This window comes from Oreochromis niloticus, linkage group LG6 (assembly GCF_001858045.2).
Source record: "Oreochromis niloticus isolate F11D_XX linkage group LG6, O_niloticus_UMD_NMBU, whole genome shotgun sequence".
NCBI classification, from domain to species: Eukaryota; Metazoa; Chordata; class Actinopteri; order Cichliformes; family Cichlidae; genus Oreochromis; species Oreochromis niloticus.
Genome location: NC_031971.2, coordinates 14,394,036 through 14,419,303, shown reverse-complemented (window position 1 = coordinate 14,419,303; position 25,268 = coordinate 14,394,036). Strand labels below are relative to the sequence as shown.

Sequence of the window (25,268 nt, the reverse complement as noted above, 5' to 3'; positions counted from 1 at the left end):
TTACTTAGGGTCTTATGTGGGAATATTATATTTGCTCAGTGAATTTCTAATTTTCTTTTGTTGGCAACTAGTAACTCTGTGACTCCCTTTAATACAGAGGTGAGTGTGGATGAACTTTTAACCTTTTGACATAGCGGCCAGATGTGTTTTTTTTTGCTTTGCTTCTGAAAAGCTTCTGCTAACCATATCCTGGTTGTAAATTTGTATTTCCTGGGGGTCATCAGCCTTCTCAAAAAGCCCCAACTAAGTATATATATCCCAAAAAGACAAAAAACAAACTTGAGAAAGAAAGTTTTTGTAATCCACTTTAAAGTCGTCATAGGGGTAGGCGGCATTCCTCTTTTTCCTCTGTTCTCCCCCTTCACAGTTGAGCACTGAGCACCAGGAATCTTCCATTGTCTCATTCCTGATGCGGAGCTGCTGTGATGATGGTGCTGTCTAGCCAAAGTCTTTTTTTTTTGTCTTTATTTTTTTTCAAGTGTGCATTCTTGAGCCCGCTCAACTCCTCCCCTCTGCTGTGTCTCTCCCTGAACCTGTGGACCTTCTCTTTCTTTTTTCCGAGAGGAACAAATTGCCTCGGCCTTTTCTGAATGGAATGAATAACTAAATATGCAACAGATACAGTATGCTGCTCCCCGGCTGATACGAAAGCTGAGCTGCCATGATAAAAGCTTTTGAGCATGCAAGTTGTCTTTGTTCAGACGGTCATGCCTTGTCCATGAGATTTTGAACATTTTTACATGGTAGTTTGGGTCATGTGTGATGGCAGCATTCAAGATGTTTTGTCCTTTGTCCTCAAAGGGGAGCTTCAGAGGACTGTAGCTGGAAAAGAATCTATTTGTTGTCACTCTGTATGAATAAAGCCTTTCATCATCTGGCTGCTGTGCTCCACTCAGCCTTGGATGAAGCGCTTCTTTCACTGGCATTTTGCAGCTCATCCACGGAAGCAGCACGTCCTTTAGTTTAGTGCAAAACCTTAAAAAACACTCACAAAGTTACTGTTTTCTGCATCCGCCTGCAAAGCACTTTCTTAAAAGCCCTGGCAACAGACACTTATTTAAAAGCCTCTCAGTGATATTGTATGCAGTGACATTTTAAGTCAATTAATCACATTCAAAGGTTAACCTATTCAAAAGGTCTAATTCTCAGTGTAGCCTGATTTTCAGCAGGACCTTCTGTACTTGCAGCCCTTTTACAAGTGTAGGGGATGAATTCATTTAGGCTTTATATAGAAACCCCCCACAAAATCTCTGTTTTTGTATATAATTGTACGAATTCCAAGCATCTAGACTTTTACTAATGTCATGACATTTTTTAAAAGCATATTGCATAAAAGTATATCAGAAAAATATTGTATTCATCAGCTTTTAGTGTTTTTAAGTCCTGCAGTAAAAATTGAACTCTTGGAACGGAAGTCCAGCATATAGTCTCATTTTAATGTGTCGTCCTTCACAAAATCTGAAAACTTTCATGTGCAGCTCACAGAATATTGAGTGATGATGACTTTGAAGGATGCTTAGCTGTATGATTTATTCCATATTAGCCATCAGTTTCTTTATTTGAAACAGGTTGAAGGAGCGTCACATGTATATCAGAACACACGTTTTTCTCATTGGCTGCAGGTTTTAAATGTGTGTATTTATGTACTTGCTATTGAAGCTGTGACTTATTTGCTCTCTTGCAGATGAGTGCTGTGTATGATATTGTATACCCAACTGGCCACTATAGGTCAGCTGTTTTCTGTCGAGGGAAAGGATTTACTGAATTTGTGCGCTCCATAAACCACATTTGTAGGTGGGTCAGCTGCTGTAGATATGCTGACAGGCAAACGGTGACTGAGAGAGGTATACAGACTGTTTGTAAAGAATATTGTTACCAGAGTTTGACTATATACTAAAAATAGTTGGATCCATATATGTTTCCAGACTGATGCTTTCTTTTTAAATGTGTACAGAAACATAATAAGTTACAATAATATTATGAATATGAGAGTAAAGTGGAGACTCTCTTTTTTAATTTGAGAGATTGAACAAAAGTACTGCATTAACTGCCATTTTCTGCACAGTTTGTCAGGGATGTGTGTTTTTAGAAATGTAATTTCAAAGATATGTGCTACTAGATTATAAAGGATCAGAATTTGACCCTATGAATTTGGAAGCTGTTGCAGTAAAACATCAACATGTGGTTAAAGGAGCACTGCTTGGGCTGCAGAATCCAAGCAAATTTATCTTATAGAGCAGAAACATTGCAAATTGCTAAATCATCAGAATACGGTGGTGGAGTTGGCTAAATCAAAAGACCCTGGACATTCATAAAGACAACAGTGGTGGATGATCGCAGGATACTTTTCCATGGTAAAGAAAAATTAATTCACACTTCCACCAACAGCAGAACACACTCCATATGGTAGCTGTGTCATTATTTGAGTCCACGATAACGAGGTAATGTAAGCTTAACCTGTAACAGAATAGGCAGCAGCTGTACTTTCTTCCCAAAAAGGATTTTTATTCATTTATTTTTTCAAATGCAGCAAAGTGGTTTAATGGCATTTCACAGTTCAGATGCACAGTCATACAAGCATACTTTGAAAGCAACTCAGATGCTTTAGAAAGCAATGAACCAGAATAATTTGCAGTGGCCAAGTCAGTTACCTGATCTCAATCTCATCAAACCAGATTTACTTGCTGAAAACTAAACTAAAGGCAGGAATAGCAAAGAACAAACAAAGGCCCGGCAAAACACCACAGAGGAGGCAAACTGGTCTTTGGTGATGTCTATCAGCTCCAGACCTGTTAAGCCAATAATCATTCAATTCATTTGATATCTTAAAAAGCAGGGAAAATAAATTGAACCAACAGTCCAAAAATATAGACTGCAGTGAAAACAAGCAATTATTTTTACTTATTGCTATTAAAAAGAACCACAGGTCTTGGGGATAGGATCAAGTTTTCACATGAGTTAATGAATGAATGCCGGTTGACTGTCCCGTATTGTTGGGAATGTTGTAAAGGCCCTGAAGATTTGGAACACTGTGTGATCTGAGTGTTTTGGCTACCGCCTTGTTTTGTCATGGCATTCACGCCATTTGCTCTGGCGTCAGGGGATCGCTCTCTTTCACTGTCAGCTCTACTCTTACTGGGAAGTGAATGGTTTTTGTAGCTGTTTTATATAATCGTGTTCGATTTTTAAAATAATGTGTCAGGCTACAGTGAAATGTATTAATTTACGCCTGAAGGCAGGTTCGCTTGCTTTTGATGGCGGCCTAGTAATGTAAATCCCCCGGCTAATCGTCCCGATTGTACAATGTTGGGATTAAACACCAAACACCAGATTATGCTGAGTAATGAATTTGCTCACCTCTGTGCTCGCAACACTAAAATCAGTCCAAGAAGACAGGATTTCAGCAGGAAAACGTGCCAATGAGTTGTTAATTGTTGAGTATGACTTTTTCTTTGGGGATAATATGTTGTTTATTTCCAAAACAACTCCCACAGAATTTAAGATAAGATAAGATGGCCTTTATTAGTCCCACAGGTGGGAAATTTGTTTCACTGCAAATTAGATCTGCTCTATCACACACATACACACACACACACACACACACACGCGCACACACACACACATACACACACACAGTGCACCTTATGAAACCTCAAAAGTCGGACTTATATATTCCTCAAATCAAAGTCATGTGGAAGCTGTGCTGCCAGACGTGCTGGCCTATTTTCTTTCTCCTAGGAATGTTTTTTTTCCTTTTCTTTTTGTTCTCCATCTTTTTCTAGCCCCCTTTTGTCTTTCTTTCTGTTTTTCTCAGTTTTTTTCAGAAATCTTTATCTTTCTTGGCTATGCCTTCAGAGATGATGATAATTCTGTTTGGGTAGAATAAAGTGCAAACAGGAGTGCTGGACCTGTGTGGATAGTGGGCTCTGTTAATCTTGTTTTGGGAACATGTTTGAGTACTCGGTGCCAGTGGCCCCCCTTTGCCCAGAACCTGCCACCTGGCAGGGGGGCTTCCTCTCCTACGCATGGCACAGGAGGACAATGAGCACAATGAAAAGCTCCCCCGTGTCCTGTTCTGAATACCTCACAAAAAAAGGTGTTTTGTAATTCAGGAGGCACTGTTTTAAATACGCTTTTGTTCTTGTACATCTTTTTCTTTTTTCAAATTAAAATGACACACTATGAGCTGAAAATTGAAAATGATTTTTAATCCAGCCCTCTGGGGGCTCCAGTGGTAATATCAGTGTGAGGGCCTCTGGTTTGTGGGAGGTCTTTGGAAAACAGTGGGCCAGTCTGTCGTTCTTTCCGTATGACCGTTGTAGATCTATGAAGGCGTCGCTGAAGTATCAGCTGATGTAGACGAGGGGTGCCGCATTCCAGCTCGGGCACCTCATAGCCAGGAGCTGCGCCAACAAGGCAGCCTCGGCATGCAGCCCAGTCCCCCCACCCACCCACCCCGTCTCCAGCTATATGGCATCCTCCTTTGGCCGTGCAGAAGTACCTCAAGCTGTTCTGCTCACAATCTGTTCCTGGTCTCCTGTTTCTTCTGTTATCTCAGTTCACATTACAAAGACTCTCTTTATGTCTCACTCGACCGTTGAGTTTATTTACTCATACTTGCAAGATTTTTTTTTTTTTTTTACCTTCAGTATCAAAGCTCATTATTGTATCAGGAACTTTTTTCAGTCTTTTTTTTTCAGTCACATCTTTTATTTGTATTTTTCCCCCCTTCCACAACCTGTTTTCTAAATTTGACTAGTTCCCTTAGCCGCCTTTAGATTTTCACTGTCACTTATCTTCTTTTCCATCATCTTACTGTCACAGCACTTTTTCCTCTTTAGTATCTCCATCTGTCACGTCTGTGTCTCAGTCCCAACCTCGTTCCTTCTCAGCTTTCCCAGAGGAAGCCATATACAAAGACTACAGAGTTTCCTTCTACACCAGCGTTTCTGCTGCGGTCAGGCTGTATCATGCTGCTTTTGTGATGTTTGGGGGCAAAGTCCCTTTGAAGTGCTGTGGAGCTTTCTTGCAAAGGGAGAAGGAGAGGGAAGTTTGTGCACATATAGGGGTGTGAGGTGGGTGTGAATAGCTTTTTGTGGGCATTTTAAATGGTATAGATTTGTACACTGTGGATAGATGCAGATACCACTGACCAGATTCCATCCTTTCTCCTTCTCGACGGCGCTATCAGTTCTCGCCACCTTACTCACTATTCACAAGGCGTGTTATCTGACGCTGGCCAGATTGAGACACATTGGGCAGCCTCTTTGTGTGGATGTATGTGTGGAAGTGTGCAACTTAGGAGCCTCTCCTGGTGTGTGTGCGTGGGTACGTGCAAGCGTTTGCGTCAGAGCATGTAAAAGGTGGATTAGAAGGCATCGGCAATCTTATTCTATATGATGTCTGCGTTTACATGGGAACACATGTTTATAGTGAGATAGTTTGTCATGTTGCTGAGCGTGCAACATGCACCACAGGCCTAGATTGATACGTTTTTTGAGATTTGATGTCACATTAAAAAGGATTTTTATTTATTTTTTACCTTCGTTCTTATTAACAGTGTGATATGGGTTGCCTATGACACATGACTTGTGGCAAGATTACTGCACTAACAAACAGCAAGCAGCCCAATGCTCCCCCTGCAAGATGACATCTGTGAGCCTCAGCAGCATTGCCAGCATCACAGCACAGAGCAGATTGTAAATGTTATCAGTCCTGTCAGGTTGAGTCTATATTTGTCTCTGATATAGGCTCACAGTGCTCAGCAAACGGTATTATGACAACAAACAACAGTGGGCAGTTGTTTTGACCAGAGATCTGACAAACCCCAGTCAGTTGTGAGCCGTTACCTGGTCAGAGCTTTTGTGATTTAAGCCCCCTTCAGTCTTCCTGCACCAAACAGGTCAGCATCGACTGTTTTCCTTACGGGACATCACCCCCTGGTGTCTGGTATGCAGGTGTCTAATCTGGGCTGATCCCTTTGTTCACCATGTTTGGCAACGGTAGAAGTCCCTCGCTGGTCTGGGAAACAGAGATCGCATTCCAGCAGCTCTCCATAATCCTCTGTCGGAAGTCCAGTAGACGAGTGGCTGGTGTTGATAAAACATGCTCCCAGTGGAATTTTACAGTTTGGGGATGTTAGATTCTTTGTTGTGTGTGTTGGGGGAAAAGCACAGTAAACTACACTTTGCACATTATCCAAAGAAAGAAGCGTGCATGTGTAAAAATTAGTTTCATAAAGCGTAGCCTTTGAAAATATTAGAAGGGGTAGCAATATTAGCACAAAAGTAACACTCTGCATATCCTCAAAGTTATATTTGTTTCAGACTTTCTAATACAGAGGCATAGTGGGATCACTGGACTTACTTCAGCACTCCCCGATCATTTGATTTCTCACACATGCACTCTCTCTTTCATGAACTGCTCATGTATGTAGCTCAGAATTCATTTAGATTCATTGCGGTTATTCAGCATTGATTGACTCTTAGCAGCATCAAGTGGCCATTCAGTTAAATTATTGCTTTTGCCATCACATGGATCGATGGCGTCTGTGTCAACACACTACTGCTTATTTTTGCAGAGCTCAGGAAAGCGATTTGAAAATTATATAGTGTATATGTGTGAATGTGTGCAGACCAAAGTGAGAGAAATGATTATAAAATAAAGGTAAAAGTGTTACTTGCATATCTTTTGACCATAGTACTGAGCAGTGTTGAAGCATGTGCCAGAGCTGTGATACCTAATCATTTACCGGAAGCTTTATTGTTTGGAAATCATTATTTGGTTCAAGACAATCAAATACAATTACAAGCACACAATTGTGTCGCCACTGATCAGTTGGTCATTGAAACAATTATAATTTTGCATATGTAAACTTAACCCTGACCCTTGTCATTTGGGTGCTTTAGAAATATCCTCTTGATGCTTTTTATTGAATAATGGCTCACAGCACTTTTTGACAAAATCTAAAAAAACCTTACATAACAGCCACTAAAATATTTTTGCACTTATCCTTTGTGATATGAATTAAGTCAAGTGTAAAAATGTAACTTTGCGTGCAATTTATTTTTCTCCTGTAGGTGCTTATTCGTGTCATTGACACCAACAACCACCGGCCAGAGTTTTCTGAGAATGTTTATGTCGTGAATGTCCCTGAAGACAAACCAGCAGGGACCGAGGTCCTGCAGATCAGTGCTGTGGACAGAGACGAGAAGAACAAACTGACCTTTACACTCCTGAGCAGCACTGATCCATTTAGCCTGAGGAAGTTCCGGCTAGACCCAGGAACCGGCACTCTGTATACCACTGAACGACTGGATCATGAGACCATGCATCGTCACATCCTGACTGTCATGGTATGGATCGATGGAAACAGACTTTCAACTTTGTTCATGTTCAAATTGTTTTCACTGTTTTAAAGTTAAACATTCAAGAAATTAGTATAAGGCACTGACACTAATCGCTGCTCTTTCTCCTCCCCTGTGTGTCCTTCTCTTTCATAAAAAATGAACTTTATAGGTTCGAGATCAGGACATTCCTGTTAAGAGGAACCTTGTGCGTGTTATTGTCAATGTGGACGACACCAATGACAATGCACCCTGGTTCATAGGCACACCATACTCCGGTCGAGTGTTTGAATCTGCTGCCGTAGGCACGGCGGTGCTCCAGGTTACAGCTCTTGACAAAGACAAGGGCTCTAATGCAGAGGTTGTCTACCACATTGAATCAGGTGAATGCACGCTAAGTTACAATGCTACTCTTTTTAACCCCCATTTTTTCCCCTCATAGCAAAAATCTTTCATTGCAAAACATTGCAAATGAAATCATCTCATAAAAATGTATGAGTCATCAGTACTGCTGCCCTCTGGATATGAATGAAATACTCTGAGAATATTGAATATTTTGTTTAGGGGATCTTCAAATATGTGGGAAATGGGCACATCCCACTCAGAATCTCTCCTACAATAATCTGTTATGTGAAAACAAGAGACATGCTTCAGTTAGACTTTGCGTTTGTATATGTGCATATTTGAAGTAGCTGAGATGGGAATATGATGCATTGTTGCTCCTTCTGTTTTGAGCCAGTCTTATGACTTAGATTGATAAACTTCTAGTACAATCCAGTGCTCATTAAACACATCTTTCCAGGACAACATACAGAAAAATATATTCTTCTTTTGTCTTTTCTCTTACAGGAAATGTTGCCAACTCATTTGCTATAGACCCTGTCCTCGGGACAATTACAGTAGCCAAAGAGCTTGATCGCAACAGCAAGACAACATTTGAACTCACTGTTAAGGCATCAGATAACGGAGTACCTCCACTGTCAAATACAACCACCGTGCACGTTCTGGTAACGGTTTCTGACAATGCAGTCCCCAGATTTACCGGAGAGGCTTTTTCTGCAGAAGTGAGCGAATCAGCCCTTCCTGGAAGTTTCGTGACTTCGGTCACAGCCGTCAGCCAGTCGTCTGTTTTCTATCAAATAAAAGGTGGCAACATCAACAATGCGTTTGATATAAATCCAAACTCGGGAGTGGTTGTAACACAAAAAGCTTTAGATTATGAAACCATCGCTGAATACAAGCTTATCATACAGGGCACCAACATGGCTGGACTTGCCAGCAACACAACACTTACGATTCATCTAAAGGATGAAAACGACAATGCTCCAGTCTTTGACCAGAGGGAATTTCAGGGTGTAATCAGCGAGTCGGCCCTCATCAATAGTGTTGTACTGACCCGTGAAAACACACCTTTTGTCATTCACGCCACTGATGCCGATTGTGATCAGAATGCCATGCTCATCTATCAAATTGTTGAACCATTTGCACATAACTATTTCGCAATTGACTCGAGCACTGGAGCCATCAGAATTACATCACCTTTGGATTACGAACAGAGGAGTGTTTTCCGCTTCACAGTCCAGGTCCATGATCTAGGAATGCCACGGCTGTTTGCAGAGACCACAGCCAATGTGACCATTGAAGTAATTGATGTTAATGATTGCGCACCAGTTTTAAGCCAAGAGCAGTATGAGGCAACTGTTATAGTGCCAACATACAAAGGGGTAGAAGTCATTCAAGTCAGTGCTACAGATGCAGACTCTGGGCCTAACTCCAAACTTCTCTTCTCCATCTCTGAGGGAAATATTGGTGATAAATTTAAAATGGATCCCATCACTGGAATAATCTCCATTCAGAATGTCACACAGCTTCGGAGCAGATATGAGTTAAAGGTTAGGGTTTCTGATGGTAGATTTGCCAGTGTTGCTGTAGTGAAGATCAGTGTACAGGAAAACAAGGAGAGCAAGCTGAAGTTCACCCGGGAATCTTACAAAGCCTACATCCGAGAAAATTCCTCTGAGAAGAAGACTCTAGCGGTCATTGCTGCTGTTGGGAATCAGGTGAATGAGCCCTTGTTCTATAAAATATTAAACCCTGACAGCAGATTTGAAATCAGCCGCACATCCGGAGTCGTCTCAACCACCGGAATCCCATTTGATCGTGAAGCACAGGACACATTTGATATAGTTGTTGAGGTCACAAGAGAAGACCAATCTGAAGATAAAGCTCATGTTTTAGTAACTGTGACTGTGGAGGACATAAATGACAACGCACCTATGTTCGTGAATCTTCCCTATCACGCCCTGGTTCAGGTGGATGCAGAGGAAGGCCAGGTCATTCGGCAGGTGACGGCAGTGGATAAAGACATAGGCCCGAATGCAAACATCCAGTATCAGCTGAAGGAGCAGCATGACCACTTTCAAATTAGCCCATCTGGTGAAATCTCACTTAAAAATAAATTTGAGAAAGAAGCCCTTAACACAAACTTTGTTATTGTTGTTATGGCAAAGGACAGTGGACAACCAGCTCTGTCAGCAGAAATAGAAGTGCCAGTAAGAGTTGTGAACAAAGCAATGCCTGTGTTTGAGAAACCGTTTTACAGCATTGAAATCCCTGAGAACATTCAGTTACACTCCCCTGTGCTTCACGTACAGGCCAACGATTCTGAAGGCCCTCGTATTGTGTACACCATCTCCGAGGGAGATCCTTTCAAACAGTTCTCAATTGATTTCAACACAGGCGTCATTCATGTGATTCAGCCTTTGGACTTTGAGACGCATCCTGCCTATAAGTTAAATGTAAGAGCCACAGACTCTCTAACTGGAGCACACTCCGAGGTCTTTGTTGATATCATTCTGGAAGATGTCAACGACAACGCTCCTGTGTTCCTGTCAAAGACCTACTATGCCAATATTTCGGAGGCCTCTGTTATCGGCACATCTGTTTTGCAAGTTGACGCCAAAGATTCCGATACTGGTAATAACCAAGAAGTATTTTTTCAGTTGGTTGAGGAACGGGGTAAGAGTTCTGATTATTTTACCATTGACCGCAACACAGGAATCATTTCTACAGCTCAAGTTCTCGATCATGAAGAGATCCAGCAACACAAGCTGAGAGTACGTGTGGTCGATGGAGGAGTTCCAGCACTTTCTAGTGACATCATCGTGACAATAGATGTTACTGATCTGAACGACAACGCTCCAGTTTTTACCGAGCATACTTACAGAACTACCATCAGCGAACTGGCGCCACGTGGGCACTTTGTCAGTCAAGTCCAAGCATCTGATCCTGACAGCTCAGACACAAATAAGTTGCAGTTTTCGATAATATCTGGAAATGAAGATCAGAACTTTGCCATTAACAAACGCACCGGTGACATCACCATTTCCAACCACCGCAGGCCACATATGCAACCTCTTTACAATCTTAACGTATCGGTGTCGGATGGTGTATTCAGAAGCTCAGCCCTCGTCACCGTGAAAGTTATTGGTGCCAACTTCCACAGCCCCACCTTTTCTCAGGTGGACTATTTGGCAGAGCTTGTTGAGAATTCACCTGTTGGTACCTTGGTAGCAGAGGCAAAGGCGACCGATGACGATGAAGGCATTTATGGACAAATAACATATCAGATTATCAATGACTTTGCAAAGGACAAGTTTTCTATCAATGAAAATGGAGAGATTTTCACTTTGGAGAGCCTCGATCGTGAAAATACAGAAGAGAAGGTTATTCCTATTTCTCTCATGGCTAAAGATGGTGGTGCAAAAGTAGGCTTCAGTATTGTCAATGTAATTCTTACTGATGCCAATGATAATGCCCCACAATTCAGGGCAGGTGAGTACAAAGCCACCATTGCATCAGACGTCCCGAGAGGAACCTCTGTGGTTAAAGTTGCTGCTTCAGACACGGATGAAGGAAGCAATGCTGACATCGAATATTCAATTGAGGCAGATGCTGAAAATGTCGAGGAAAACTTTGAAATCCACCCAACCTCTGGGGTCATTGTAACCAAAGAAAGCCTCATTGGCCTTGAAAATGAACTGTATGCGTTTTTTGTGAGGGCAAAGGATACCGGAAACCCACCCAAATATTCTGTTGTACAGGTTTACATCAGGATCGTTGCACCAGAGACGCCAATTCCCAAATTTGCCGAACCACATTATCGTTACACGATACCTGAAGACCTTCCTATTGGCACAGAGATAGATGTGATTCAGGCTGTGAGTGAGCAACCAGTTCTTTACAGCCTAGTAAAGGGCAACAATCCTGAGAGCAATGAAGGTGAAATGTTTGTTGTAGATCGAGATAGTGGAGCGCTGAAGCTTCAGAAGAACCTCGATCATGAGACAACCAAATGGTACCAGCTCACTCTGCTTGCCCAAACCAACTATGAAAATTTTGAGATAGTTGCATCTGTAAATGTAAACATCCAGGTGAAGGATGTGAATGATAACACACCAGTCTTTGAGGCAAACCCTTATGAGGCTGTCGTTGTGGAAAACCTTCCAAGTGGGACTCAAGTTATCCAGGTCAAAGCCATTGACCAAGACTCTGGAACCAACGGCCGGATCATTTACAGCCTTGACCCCAAACAGAACTCGCCCGAGATCCCTGAGCTGTTTGCAGTCAATAGTGAGACTGGATGGGTGACCACCTTAAAAGAGCTTGACCGTGAAAAGACTGACAAATACAAAATTTCCATCTTAGCAACGGACCAAGGGGAGAAAGTCCAACTAATTACTGGAACCACAGTGGAGGTAACAGTTGGTGACGTGAATGACAACCCACCCCGCTTCACTGCGGAGATCTACAAAGGCACAGTCAGCGAAGACGACCCTCCTCCGAGTGGAGTGATTGCTATCCTCAGCACCACAGATGATGATTCTGAAGACATTAATAAACAAGTCGACTTCTTCATCACAGGTGGGTATTTATTATTTTGTAAAACTGATAATTAGTAAGCCAGGAGTTTACTCTCCTTTGTGTAGCAGTTTTTCATAAACAGAGCTTAGGGGGGGATTATGCATTCACGCCACTTAATATCATGATAATATCTCATCTTTGAGACATTACACAGTCCTGTTATCTGTTAAGAGTCTGAGTTATTGCCTAATCTGCTCAAGCTCTAAACAAATATTTAGGTCATTATACTACAGAAATGTATAATTATCTGAATAGCGCTTTGAAATAGACTGGGCAAAAGTACTTCCTGTGGTGCTAATTAGAAACTGTGAATATGTATGTGAAGTCAAGAGAAATCAGAAACCAGCATGATCATTAGCCGATGTACAGTTTCCTCTCCTTAGTTTGCAGATTGCTTGCCTACCAATAATTTTTGGTGTAAATATTGGAAATTATTCTGCGAAGTAACAGCGAATATTCAGATTATGATTGCAGGAATAATTAACTGAGGACAAATCCTGTAGCCTTGTTTCTTTTTAACAACTTAGGTTGCTTCCTGCTTCTTGGTTGCTGTTCATGCTAAAGTGGAATATTTGTCTTTAACCCCAAACAGGAGGAGACCCACAAGGCCAGTTTGCCATTGAACATATTCAGAATGAATGGAAGGTCTCTGTCAGGAAGCCCCTGGACCGTGAAGAAAAGGACAATTACCTCCTTAACATTACTGCCAGTGATGGCATCTTCACTGCCAAAGCTGTTGTAGAGGTCAAGGTGCTCGACGCCAATGACAACAGTCCAGTATGCGATAAGGTAAAGTCCTCTTTGCTCTGGTTCTGCTCTTAATTTCATTTGCTTTGTTGTGAGTTTTCTTGGTATTCACTTTGATTTCTTCCCCTCTTCCATTTTCCCCCTCCTGTACCTGCCTTCCAGTCTGTATACAGCGAAAGCGTCCCAGAGGACTCCCCTGCAGGCAGGCTCATTTTGCAGGTTTCTGCCACAGATGCTGACATCCGCTCAAACGCCCAAATCTCTTATGAGCTCCAGGGAGTTGGATCGGAATTGTTCATCATTGACTTTGTCACAGGTGTGTATCTGTGGGGTAAAAGACATTTGCTTAAATACCGCTCTGTGAAAAAAAAGAGAGCGTAGATCGTGTGGTGTTCTAAACTCAGTGGAAAAGCATGTGCTCTGTTTATATTTTATGTGAGTAATTTGTCTCTTCTTTCTTTATGAGTCCATCTGTGTCCGCAGTCATTGAGTTAGATTGCTTTCCAGCTGTGTTGAATGCATTTATGATTATTATGGGAACAGTATGCAGGACACTCATGCTAAAGTCACTCATGAAACACGCTTAGCCCTCTGCTTGGAGCCACACAATCTGAAAGGCAGCTCAGCGTGACAGCAGTTTTATGTTTTACATGAGAATTGTCGGGGAAAAAAGTTATTGTTTGTGTGTCTGCGTGTGTGAGTTTCAGTGGATGCAAATTACTGTGTTGTCAGCATTGGAAGAGGCAAGATGGTTTTCTTGTGCCCTGTTGTTATTTACTTATTCAAGAGCCAAGAACATTTCCCTGCAGGGCAACTGATAGACCCACAGTGGCACTAAAGTACACAGTTGCAATACTTAAGATTGAATTTATGGCCACTATACTTCTTTCCTGCAAATAATTTCTTCTGGGAGACCCTCTAAATCAGAGATTCACTCTGACTGCTGTGTTGAAAAAAGAAACCACAAAAGAGGAAAAAAGAAAAACCACAGTGCAGGTTAACCAAAGACAGCATGAAAGAAGTATGCAAACAAAACCAGTAGGTTTGAACAGCTATACAGCACATCTGCTGTTTCACAGAATCCTTGAGTATTCCGCCTTAATATGCGGAGGCTGACACCAGAGCAGACAATAAGGCAACAATGTCATCCCGCTGTCTTTTGGCAGCCCTCAATTTTGAGTTTTCCAGCAGCAGGGCTACTGTTATGCAGAGGGAGTGTAATTTATTTATTTTTTTTCAGTGCAGACAAGTAGGATTATTGCTGATGAGACCCGCCAAGAGGCTCTGGAGTTTTCCAGAGCAGTTGTGGTAATGTTGGCTGCTTGGTATCCCAAGACACTTCCAGGCTGCTTTTAGCTGCCAACTCTGATGTTTTCCTTCATCACCCCGCTCCCTTCGCTATCCTCTCCGTCCTCTCGTGCTTCAATTACTTATTTATTCTCCTCTCTTCGCGCTTGAAAGCCTTCAGTTGTTCGGATGGTTTTCACTTGGTTAGTAAACAGTAGACAAGAGGGTTACATTTCTTTAAAATGCCTCAGGTTTGTCCACTCATACATAAACTTAGCATTTTGATTGATTTTTTTCTCTTTTTTTTCTTGTAGACATTTGACTTTTATGTTGTTCTGACACCGACTCTTCCCCAAGAGCCCGTGTCTGCATTTTTGCATTTCTTCTCAAAACCTTCCTGTCTTACCTTCAGGGGAGCTGAAGACCTCGCAGCCCCTGGACCGAGAAGAGAAAGACGAGTACAGCTTTAAAGTGCGTGCGGTGGACGGAGGAGGGCGATACTGTGAATCTGACATCCATATTATTGTGGAAGACGTCAATGACAACCCGCCGCAGTTCTCATCTGACCCCTACACTATCACGGTCTTTGAAAACACGGAGACGGGCACTTTTGTGGCAAAGCTGTCAGCGAACGATTTGGATACTGGTGAGGAGTTTTATTCTCTGGCTCATTCTAGGTAGAGGGCAGCTGTTATTTACAGTGATGTGGAAAATCATAAGAACGATCTTGCACAACTGTAAAATTGATGCAAGTCTTTATTGATACAGATGTACAGCAATAAAGCGCTAATTACCCATAGACAAATTTCATTTGAACACAGCAACTATCAGACACTGCTGCTGTAGGTGTCCAACTTTATTGCACATATGAAAGCCATAATGTGACAGATTTAACACTTAAAATGATGTAATTTTGAAACAGCAGGCCCTTAATTTTAATCTGTGATTAGTTTGTCATTACACTGCTTTGCTGGACTAAAGGATGGCGTATAAAAACCCAACAACTCATGAAGCCAATTTTAGCATCCTGTATTGGTTGACATTTTAAAACTAAAACCCCTGAAAAGGGTGTTTAATATGAAAAAAAAAGAAGTCCCAAGCAAAAAAAATTCACCATTTTCATTTCCACTGATCTATGAAGAAGACGCGGGTCATCACTTCCTGTCGCTTCACACTTGGAGAGATTAAAAAAAACTAGAAAGCGAAAATTTCAGAAGAAATTTTATGTGTGCCTATGCCGCTGCGAATCAGTGTAGTTTGACATTCATACGGCTACAGAGAGCAAAACTCAGAAGAGCAGCCATTCTCCACCGTGAACTATGGTAAAAACAAACACCGCTCGCGCCTCACAGATGACAGCTTACAGTTTTGGGTAAAGATGAAGTGACTTTGCACAGCCCCGATTTGCAGATGCTGTGCACACAGGTTCATGAGCAGAAGTCCCATTGTACCACGGCAGACCCGACAATGTTTGCATGAACACTCTTTGAAGCATTACGTTATGGACCACTTTTCACACATGCTTGGTGTACCCACACAGCCGGCTGTAGCTTTTCAACTGACAGCCCGACACACACCCAAAAAACAGCCGAAAGAGCACAGACTTTACGCCCGTGGGTCCACCTCCCCTGCAGCGGCACTGCAGACCACGCCCCGCCACACACATCAAACACGTAAAATAAATATTTATGCACTTTTGCATTTACTTTTTGTTTTTTGTTATTTTTACACAGTAAATGATTAACAATGGTCTACAGCCAATCTTGTGTATTATTATACAAACTTTGGTTGTAAGATGCAGATAACTATTTAATAAAAAGCTAAATATTTTATACGAGAGTAAGAAAGAAAAGTATATCTTTGTGTCCCCCTTTCCCTGTTAATGCCCTACCTGGCCCCCTGGCAAAAGCTTTGCTAGATCCGCCCCTGCACAGTTACCAGCTGTCAGCTACACAAAAACAGGAGCTGGGTGTTTATTTGTCTCTGAGAAACAGTTCATAACTTCCCTTCAACTCATTCATGTCACCTAAAGCAGGGCTCGCAAAATTTCAAAATCCCTGGTAGCCCTTCGGGGAGGCACTCTTCAGTTTTTGGTAATAAATTTAAGTAGCCCGAATAAAAAAAAAAAAGAGGACAATTTTTTGATTGATGTTTTGTTTCCTTTACAATATTATACATTAAAGTATAATATTGTAAAGGAAACAAAACATCAATCTAAAAATATTTAAAACACAAATTACAACAACAATTTCAATCATCAACTCAAATATTTGGTTCTAATTGAACAAATTTCTATGAACTTGTAAGAACTGTACAACAGGAATCAGTCTGTGTCAGATCCTTATTTTTGACATTTCCACTGAAATCACAGGTAAGAGGCAAGTGCAACCAAGATCTAGGCCATTTGCTTTTTGAAGTTTGCAAAGACTGCTAAATTTTGCCAATGGTAGTTCACTCTTTGCAACATAGTAGGCTGTTCTAAACAGATTTTTCAGGACTTCTTGTTATGCTTGGTTTATTTTTAGTATGCTTTTTGCAATTGGTGTTTGTTCTGGGAAAGATATTGCAGACTGGGCAATAATGCATTTCTTGCATTTGTCATGGGTTCTGATGGGGTCTTTCTTAAAATGACTGGTCCCAGTAACAAAGGCGCTTGTCGACTCAGAAATCGAGGGAAACTCACAACACACCCGGCAGAACATGAGGTTATTTAGCTCGTCGTATTCCAGCCACATAAATTCTTTAGTCCATGAAACCATAAAGCTGCGCTTTCTTTTTCCCTCATAGTCTGATTTGTCATAACTTTTCCGTTTTGTGGTTGGCTTTTCTTTGGCTGCCCCTTCTTCACCCTGACCTCTCTTGTTTGGCTCTGCAGAACTAAAATACCTGCTTAAATCCATCTGCTCTTACATGCATACTTACATAACGATCAGCAATTCTCTGCGTAATCAGCCTCTATCACGTTTAAGCTTGCTGCAGGAGATTTCACTTGTCATGTTTGATAGTAAGCTAACGATTGATAAGACGATGTCAGAGGAATTGGTGTGCAATTAATCTGTGACTTACCAATTAGTGCTGTCGCTCTCTACACACAGTTAGCGCAAAGTGAAAGTGAAAGCAAAAAACAAGCGCAAATTCAAACGCGATTTCAATGTGTCACATATTGACAGTGGCTCATCGATGCCGATGACATATTAATATTTAAAAAACTATAATAGTTATAAACACCAAAAGTCATAGCACACCATTCCTGATCCAGCCGCACAAAATGAGGTAACATATATGAAGCTTGTCTCAAAACTGCGGGGCGAGATTCGCTGCAAAATTTCAGGCGGAAACTGGAGAATAATAATAATAATAATAATAATAATAATAATAATAAATCCGACGAATAGTAATATGTGTGCCTCTTTCCATAGGCACACATAATAATAAAAAAAGAAAAGAAAAGAGAAGCAGGCTTTAAACTCCACGACTGCTGAGTATCAGTCACACACATTCATGCAAGACTTCAAATCCTTCTATTCTTTCTCTTACAGAATTAAGCAGAAGAAGACATTATATTGAGAATGCTTTAAAAAAAAGCTTCACAACAAATCTCTCTGATTATTGAGGCCAGTTAAGCAGATGCATTTGACCAGAACTCAGTAATAAAATGTGTTTTAGGCAAACATTTAAGCTTCCAAAAATGCAATAATCTCAGAAAGCTGGCAAAATGTGCTTAAAATGCAATTAATGGCAACATATTGCATTGCTCACGATCACAATAAAAAAGCATATGCACATGCGATACAGGACTGTGCTTCTGAAATACCCTTTAATGGGTTGGAATAAGCAGTGCTGACTTCCTATGAACAGGTTATTATCTTACCATTGTGGAACAGCATCACACTAAATGGCAAGAGGGAGGGATAACAAATGTGAATTTTCATGAATGATCAACCCCTCAAATTAAAAGCTCTATTACACTCTAATGAAATTCTTCTCTCTTCAAGCCGAATTCTCAAAAGAGATGATTGCAATTTTCCATTTGCCTGGTGCAAAGCCACAGGGCCATATATTTATCTCAGGCGTCTCCTCCTTTCAGCAAACATTGCCAATCACTAAGAGGCTCACACTCGGGTATGCCGGAGAGCTTGAAGCGTGCAGTTTAACAGTCATTTAAACTGCTTGAGGGTTTTTTTTCTTCTCAGGAAACTAGTGGACCTGCCGTTCGAGATTGCACCTTGGGTTTAATGAAGCAGAACACTCTAGCTTGAAAAACCATTTCAGCCTGTTAGCTGACAATCGACGCTGTCTCTTTTTGTTTCCCTCCCCTTTTTTTGGTGGGGGGCCGGAGTGACAGCTTGACAGAATGAAAAGGATGCTAAAACTGACTCCCTCAAGGAGAAATGTTAAATGAAAGAAAAGAGAGGGGGAAAAAAGCTGCCATTAAGACATTTTTCCCTGGAGGCTTTGCTGGCAAAAAATTTACTTTGCATTTGGTACATCTGGGCTAAGGGTACTTGAAGGAAGGGTGGAGGAAAAAAACAGTGCTCCCTGCAGTTTAGCCGGGAGCAATAATTATTTAGACATACACTGCATGAGCACAGAGGGGTTTTGATCAGTATTTCTCCTGCATATGGGTATTTCACACATTTTTTTCCTCTCTGTGTGCCGGTCTAGTATATTTGATATAGTTGCAAGCTTGAAGCACAGCTGGCAAATCCCAACCAGACACACAGGGTGTACAAAAAAATAGGCTTCATAGCTGACCCAATTCACTCCAGCTTCAGTCAACTGTCTTTGCGGCCGACGCTTAAAATGCAAAGCCTAATGTAACCCTCTTCCCATGAGGAAAGGGTTGCTTTATCTTTTCATATTTTTCACTGTGAGGGACTCATTCTTGGCATTTGCTGCTATGTGCCATGGCCTTCGCGATCGCTCTACGATGTTTGATATTTACCCACATTGCAGAGCCACGGTTCGACCCACTGTTACAATCTCTGAGAGGCCGCACTTATCAGTGTGGGATGATTATGAAGCAGACAAAGATTAAGACCCAGACTGATGCCCTTGATCTGTGATAAACTTTGAAATTCCTTCTCTGATTTTGCTTTGTCCTTTTATCACTCTACCTTGATCGGAGTGTGTCTCTCTCTTTGCTCTCTGCACTGCCCTGTCTTCTTCATTTCTCTTCGTAAGTTGTTTCAGTGTGGGGGCATTTAATTATATTGTGCTTTGCCCACCTTGTTGCTGCGTAAGATTCATACACGTTCTTCAAGTTTGTAACTAAAATCATTTAGAAAAATAAGAAAATTCCAGGGAAAAGCTAAGGAAACACACAAACACACACAAAACAGCTCAAGTTGAGTCAGACGATTTGTATTTATTAAACACATTTAAAAACAAGAGTTGACCCAAAGTGCTTTCTAGTCAAGACAGATGAATTTAACAGTCCCGTTGCACCAAAATATGCTGAATACAAATAGATGAATACCAGATTTTAAAAAAGATAAATAAAACATGGCACATAAATGAATAAAAGGACATTAAAATGAAGCAAATGGACAAAATTAAGTGCAAATCACACTAAATGGTTGTCTTTCTGACTATATTAGTTCTGAATGTCTGGACCTGTTCAGCATGTGACAGCTGTGACCCTGCAAAATGGCAGGATTGCTCAGCAACCTTGATTTTATATAAGAATATAACCAGAATACAACCATCTGAGAACCAGAGCTGAACTGCTTGTTGCAAAGGAAAATGTCGTAAACAAGTCGTGCTCGTCAGCAGAAATTATTTGCAAACCTTCACCAGCTTATCTGAGAGTGACTGCATTTGTTTGGAGACAGGTTGCTTACCTGTAAGATCAAATGTGGTCACCTGGAGTTCGAGGGTGACCTCTAGGCAACCAGCTGACCTCCTTCCAATTGGTTGCTGAACATGAAAAAAATCAGTGTAATCACCAGGCAACCACTGATTTCTTTCCGAGTTGCACAGAAATTGCTGTTCTATTTTACTCTGACACGACTGAGCCGTAAAACAGATTGATTTGGGTAAAAGTCAACATTAATGATAACACAAGAAGCAAAATAACGTCTAAAAATAGAAAGATAGTGTATGTAATATAAGAAAGGTCACCCGTGATTTAATATACAAGTGATATATTTGGTTTGGTTTGGCTTTGGTCAGTGAGCTATATCCAAGCTGCTGTGCAACACATAAACATGCACATCTGCTTAACTGGCCTCAGTAAACAAAACACAGAAGCACAAACTTGTTGGCCTCTCTGTACAGCAGAGCAGTCATAATACTTGTTAGATATTTACTTTCAAATGCTTGAAAAGGCACCAACAGCTCAAACCCCATCGAGAGCTCCAGCTTTCTGACTGGAGTTAGCAACAATGAGGCCTGTTGCACAGCAGTCAGCCACAGCTGCCTGAGTTAGCACACCTGTGAACCTGTATGTACTAACCATTTGAAAACAGGTTACCAGTATAAAGAGCAAAGTTATTATGAAGGCAGAAACTATCCTTAGTGACCATACCAGCTTGTTGCTCTGGGCTATAAACATGTTTGTTGCCTCACTTTTGGAGCCAGACTCATGAGACCATTCAAGGAATGTTTCAGTTTTTACCATTGAAGTGTTGCCTCTCTTTTTTCACCCTCCTTGTTGCTACTTGTTCACGAGGCCACTAATTAATAAGTTCCACTTCTGGTTTCATATGAAACATTTCTGCTGTGTGACCCACATAAACCCACGATCATAAACATCGGCGGATACAACAAGATAGCCAATAATAATTTAACACAGTTCACTTAACCACTGTTAAGCAATTGTCCTAAAGATGATCAGAGCAGATGAAGGTGATGAGAAATTATATAAGCAGGGTTCCCCTTGGCAGTCGCTCCAGCATGGTAATGAGATCTACAGAGGATGGGGGCACTTACCTGATAAATGGGAATATAATAGCATATTCAAAATGGGGGCCACCTGCAGTAAAGCATTACGATTATTATTGTGATCCGTCTCTGTCTTGTTTCTGGGACCGTCTTGCTTGTGGGAGGACATGAGTTATGACTACTGCATGGATTAGAGATTCAGAGCTCCTGTTTATCAGAGGCTGTGTGGAAGATGGATGTTTTAGAAGGGCATAAGAACGTGACATTTAACTATTCAACAATCAATACATCTATATAGAAATCAATATGCTTGTTTATGTCCTCCATTTAAGAGTGTTTCTCTTTATGTGACCATCAGTTTTATGGTACGAAGCATTTGGCTCATCAGCTCAGATGTGTGGAAGTGAAAGCAGCATGAGCTCAAAGGAGTTGTAACTAAGAAGTGTTGTATGATGACTAATAGGAGTGATTGCCATTGTAATGCAATTTTTTTGTAATGCATCATATTTTTTGTTATCCCAGGCCTGAATAGCGACATCCTCTACTCACTGGTTGAGTCCGCTGATGGATTTTTCTCAGTTGATGAGTCCACTGGTGTAATAACCCTGGAGCGTCCCTTGGACCGTGAAGTGCAGTCAGTATATGAGCTGAAGGCCCGTGCCAGTGACCAGGGCTCGCCGCGTCTGTCCTCGCTCTGCCAGGTGGTGATCTCCGTCCTGGACATCAACGACAATCCGCCGGTGTTTGAGCACCGTGAATACACAGCCACCGTGTCTGAGGATGTGGCCGTGGGTACTCAAGTGCTCAGAGTGCACGCAGCCAGCCGAGACGCCGACGCCAACGGCGAGATCACTTACAGCATCATCAGCGGGAACGAGCATGGCATGTTCAGCGTGGACCCAAAGACTGGTATGTGGTAGTTTTTTTTATATATTTGTTTTTTGAATTCCTGCACCGACATCGTAGGCTTGAAAATGAAATCATTATTGTTGCGACATGACAGATGTTGTTGCATTTAACCCTTTAATTCAGCAGACCCTGGGCTGGTCCATGAGTTGTTTGGTACCGGGCTGCGAGAGTCGAGGCTCGGTGTGAAATTTATGGTTTTCGGGGTTTTTACTGTTTTTATCGTTAACTTGGTTTCCCTGGGTCTTTCCCGTGTATGAATAAATCTTCTGTTTACTGGTTTTATTTTGTTGTATTTATCCGCGACACCGTGAAAATATTGTCGAACATAAACCGGTCCGTGGCGCAAATAGGTTGGAGACCGGTGCTTTAATTCTCCTGCGATTACAATGGCCCATTTGCCGAACGGGTCATTTTGACCATAGGACAGAATAGTTAAACAGATTTTGCATTTTGGTCCTAAGCTTTGTAAATAATTTTGCTTTGGATTTAATCTACAAAAAAACCCTTGGTTTGTTTCAAAATGGGCTGTGATTGGCTAGTTTCATTATTACAATGCAACACCAAAGTAAGAAAATCCCAGGTTATGTTTTTAACTCAGTGTAGCTGAACAGGACTTAGTTTATGAATGCCAAATCAGTGCCAATGATGGATGATGTTTTGACATAAGGTGTATTTAAGCTGAAAATGTTTGCATGTGAAAGTATAAACCCACTTTAAAAAATGACAACATGCAAAAATAAAAGAACCTACCTGCTAGGTCCTCTCTACATGTGCAATATTAAACATTAAAACACTGTGGTTGTTGTAACACAGATATGCGTTTTGTAATATTTAGATGATAAACAAAAATACATTTCTGAGTCTTTTTAACAGCTAGATACATTTCTGGTTTTGTGCCTCAGGTGACGTCTTTGTGATCGAGCCGCTGGACTATGAGGCCTCTCATGAATACTACATTACAATAGAGGCTACAGATGGCGGTTCGCCACCGCTCAGCGACATGGCTACTGTGAACATCAATCTGACAGATGTCAACGACAACAGACCCGTCTTTAGCCAGGACGTCTATACGGCCGTCATCAGCGAGGACGCCGAGCTGGGAAAGACTGTGATGGCGGTAAGAGCGCACACACTGTCTTTGGTATACAGCAGGTGCTCATTGTGGGGAAACAACTGTAAAGGTACACACAGGGTGAGAGACATTTTTCATCTCTCGCTCTGGACTTTCCTCCAGCAAAATCTGTCATCTTGTTCACCTTCTCACTCTGTCGCTCATTTTCTCCCTCGCAGCCTTTCTCTTCTCTGCCCATTACTCACTGAATACACTATCATATATCTGCACCTGTGGCAAATCACCATCTGGTGGAACGGCTAAATTAGGACCAATGCTCTTCATGCTCACTGCATCCCTGTTCTCGTGCACTATCTGACACACATGCTCGGGGAGTTTAATTAAAAGCATTTGACTCATTAAGCCCCTATCCTAGATAAGCCATTTTCTGCCTTTTGCAAGTTAAATTTTCGCTCCCATCGATTTCTGTCTACCTCTGCCCGTTCTCCCTCCCCTCATAAAAGATCTCTGCTTGTGGCCATTTATCTGTGTGTAATGTACCTGAATATAAATTATCCATCAGAGAATTTTAATGCCTGCCATTGTCTCATTCTTGTAAATCTTCACTGTCTGCTGATTTCCCCGGAGATGTGACGCCTGGTCGGTTTTAAGACTTAAGCATGTGTTGATCTTTTTGTGTGTGCGAGTGCAGCAGTGGTGTGAATGGAAGAAATTTAAGTTTGTACGCCCTAGTGTTACATCAGTGGAGACTACAGCTAGCTATCTGTTTTTTAGATTACACAGTACTCTCCCATTAAATACGCTAAAACATGAATGAAAATCACAATCACATTTCAGTAATTTGCTTTAAAGCCCCTTATTTTAAATGTAAACAATGTAAACTCTTTAACGATAAATAAACTAATATAACGTTTACCAAACAGGTTAGCACATTGGTTAATTATTCATTAGGAGTGTCTAATCTTTAGGTTTTATTCAAATGTTGATAAGACCTGCTCATTGGACTCTTATTTTTCTGCATGTAGACGTGGCCTTTCTGAACTCCCAGGCCAGCGATTGAAACAACTGCGAATGAGTGCACAGGATTGACATTTGACCCTGTAGTACATATGTTAGAGGTTTACCTGGGCAACCAGAGCCTTGAATGTACTTAAGCTACCAGGCTTCAGCTTCAAAGTGATGCACGACGAGCGAATCGCTTCCAGTGTGAATGCAGCTTTAGCAGCAGACAATCCCTTCCCTTATTTTGAAACTTCAGTTACTGCAACTACTGGTAGACTGACACTGTTGTGGCCGCTCTTGATGTCTCCCACTACGGTCTCTTGTCCCGTGAGTGGAGAAACTCCCCACATTAGTGAGCTGCAGCTGTAGGGGTTAGTCATTGGTCTACTCTGGAGATTTGCTGTGGTCTGCATTGGGATTCTTAACAAAACCAGCAGTAGGTGAAGAACTGTCTCATTCACATGTGTCTGCACAGAGCTCACTGACCCTGCAGGGCCTGCTGTCATCAGCTGCAGAGACAGTGGAGCAGTGCATCTGATTATTGCCGATCATTCTTTGAAAATATGTTTTATTTCACCTCTTCCTGCATGCAAACACATACGTGGGCACGATCCCAACCAGGACACCGTAGTGTTGAGCACAGAAAGAAATGCAAATATAATAATCTCCTGTGACACAGTCATGTTTTATTAATGCAGCGGGTAATTGTTTAAAGCTGATTGAGAAAAAGGTTTTCAGAGGTCATGTTAGTATAACATGTACAGGCAGCCTCTTTTCAAGGGCTGTTGATTGATCGATTGTGGTGTTCATGTTTGATTGATTCAAAGGTGATGGCTGAGGATTTTGACGGGCCTGCGTACAACCACGTGCGGTACTCCATTGTGGCCGGTAACCAAGGAAGCCCATTCACCATTGATCCGGTCAGAGGGGAGCTTAAAGTTGCTCGCCAGCTGGACAGAGAGAGAGTAAGAGAAACCGCAGATACAATGCTGACTGTTCATACACAGTTTAATCCACCTAGGAACTAATTGCAGTCTATGCAGAATCCAATCAAAAGTCATGTCAGGTCTAATAGGGAAGCTTGTTTACCGATTTCT

At 41.6% G+C, this 25,268-nt stretch overlaps 1 protein-coding gene across 8 annotated transcripts in view; it reads left to right on the top strand.

The window, feature by feature from the left end:
- Positions 1–25,268, top strand: part of fat1a (FAT atypical cadherin 1a) — an 84,820-nt gene that overhangs the window by 46,542 nt on the left and 13,010 nt on the right. For all 8 annotated transcript variants that reach the window (XR_002062444.2, XR_003220639.1, XM_019360091.2 and 5 more), the window contains 9 exons: positions 7,080–7,355; positions 7,519–7,729; positions 8,196–12,269; positions 12,862–13,058; positions 13,179–13,332; positions 14,716–14,949; positions 21,711–22,097; positions 23,000–23,214; positions 24,999–25,136. Coding sequence is in view for 6 of the 8 variants with exons in the window: in XM_019360091.2 (XP_019215636.1) it covers positions 7,080–7,355; positions 7,519–7,729; positions 8,196–12,269; positions 12,862–13,058; positions 13,179–13,332; positions 14,716–14,949; positions 21,711–22,097; positions 23,000–23,214; positions 24,999–25,136 (5,886 nt within the window). In the remaining 2 variants the exon portion in view is untranslated. The remainder of the gene's footprint in view (positions 1–7,079; positions 7,356–7,518; positions 7,730–8,195; positions 12,270–12,861; positions 13,059–13,178; positions 13,333–14,715; positions 14,950–21,710; positions 22,098–22,999; positions 23,215–24,998; positions 25,137–25,268) is intronic.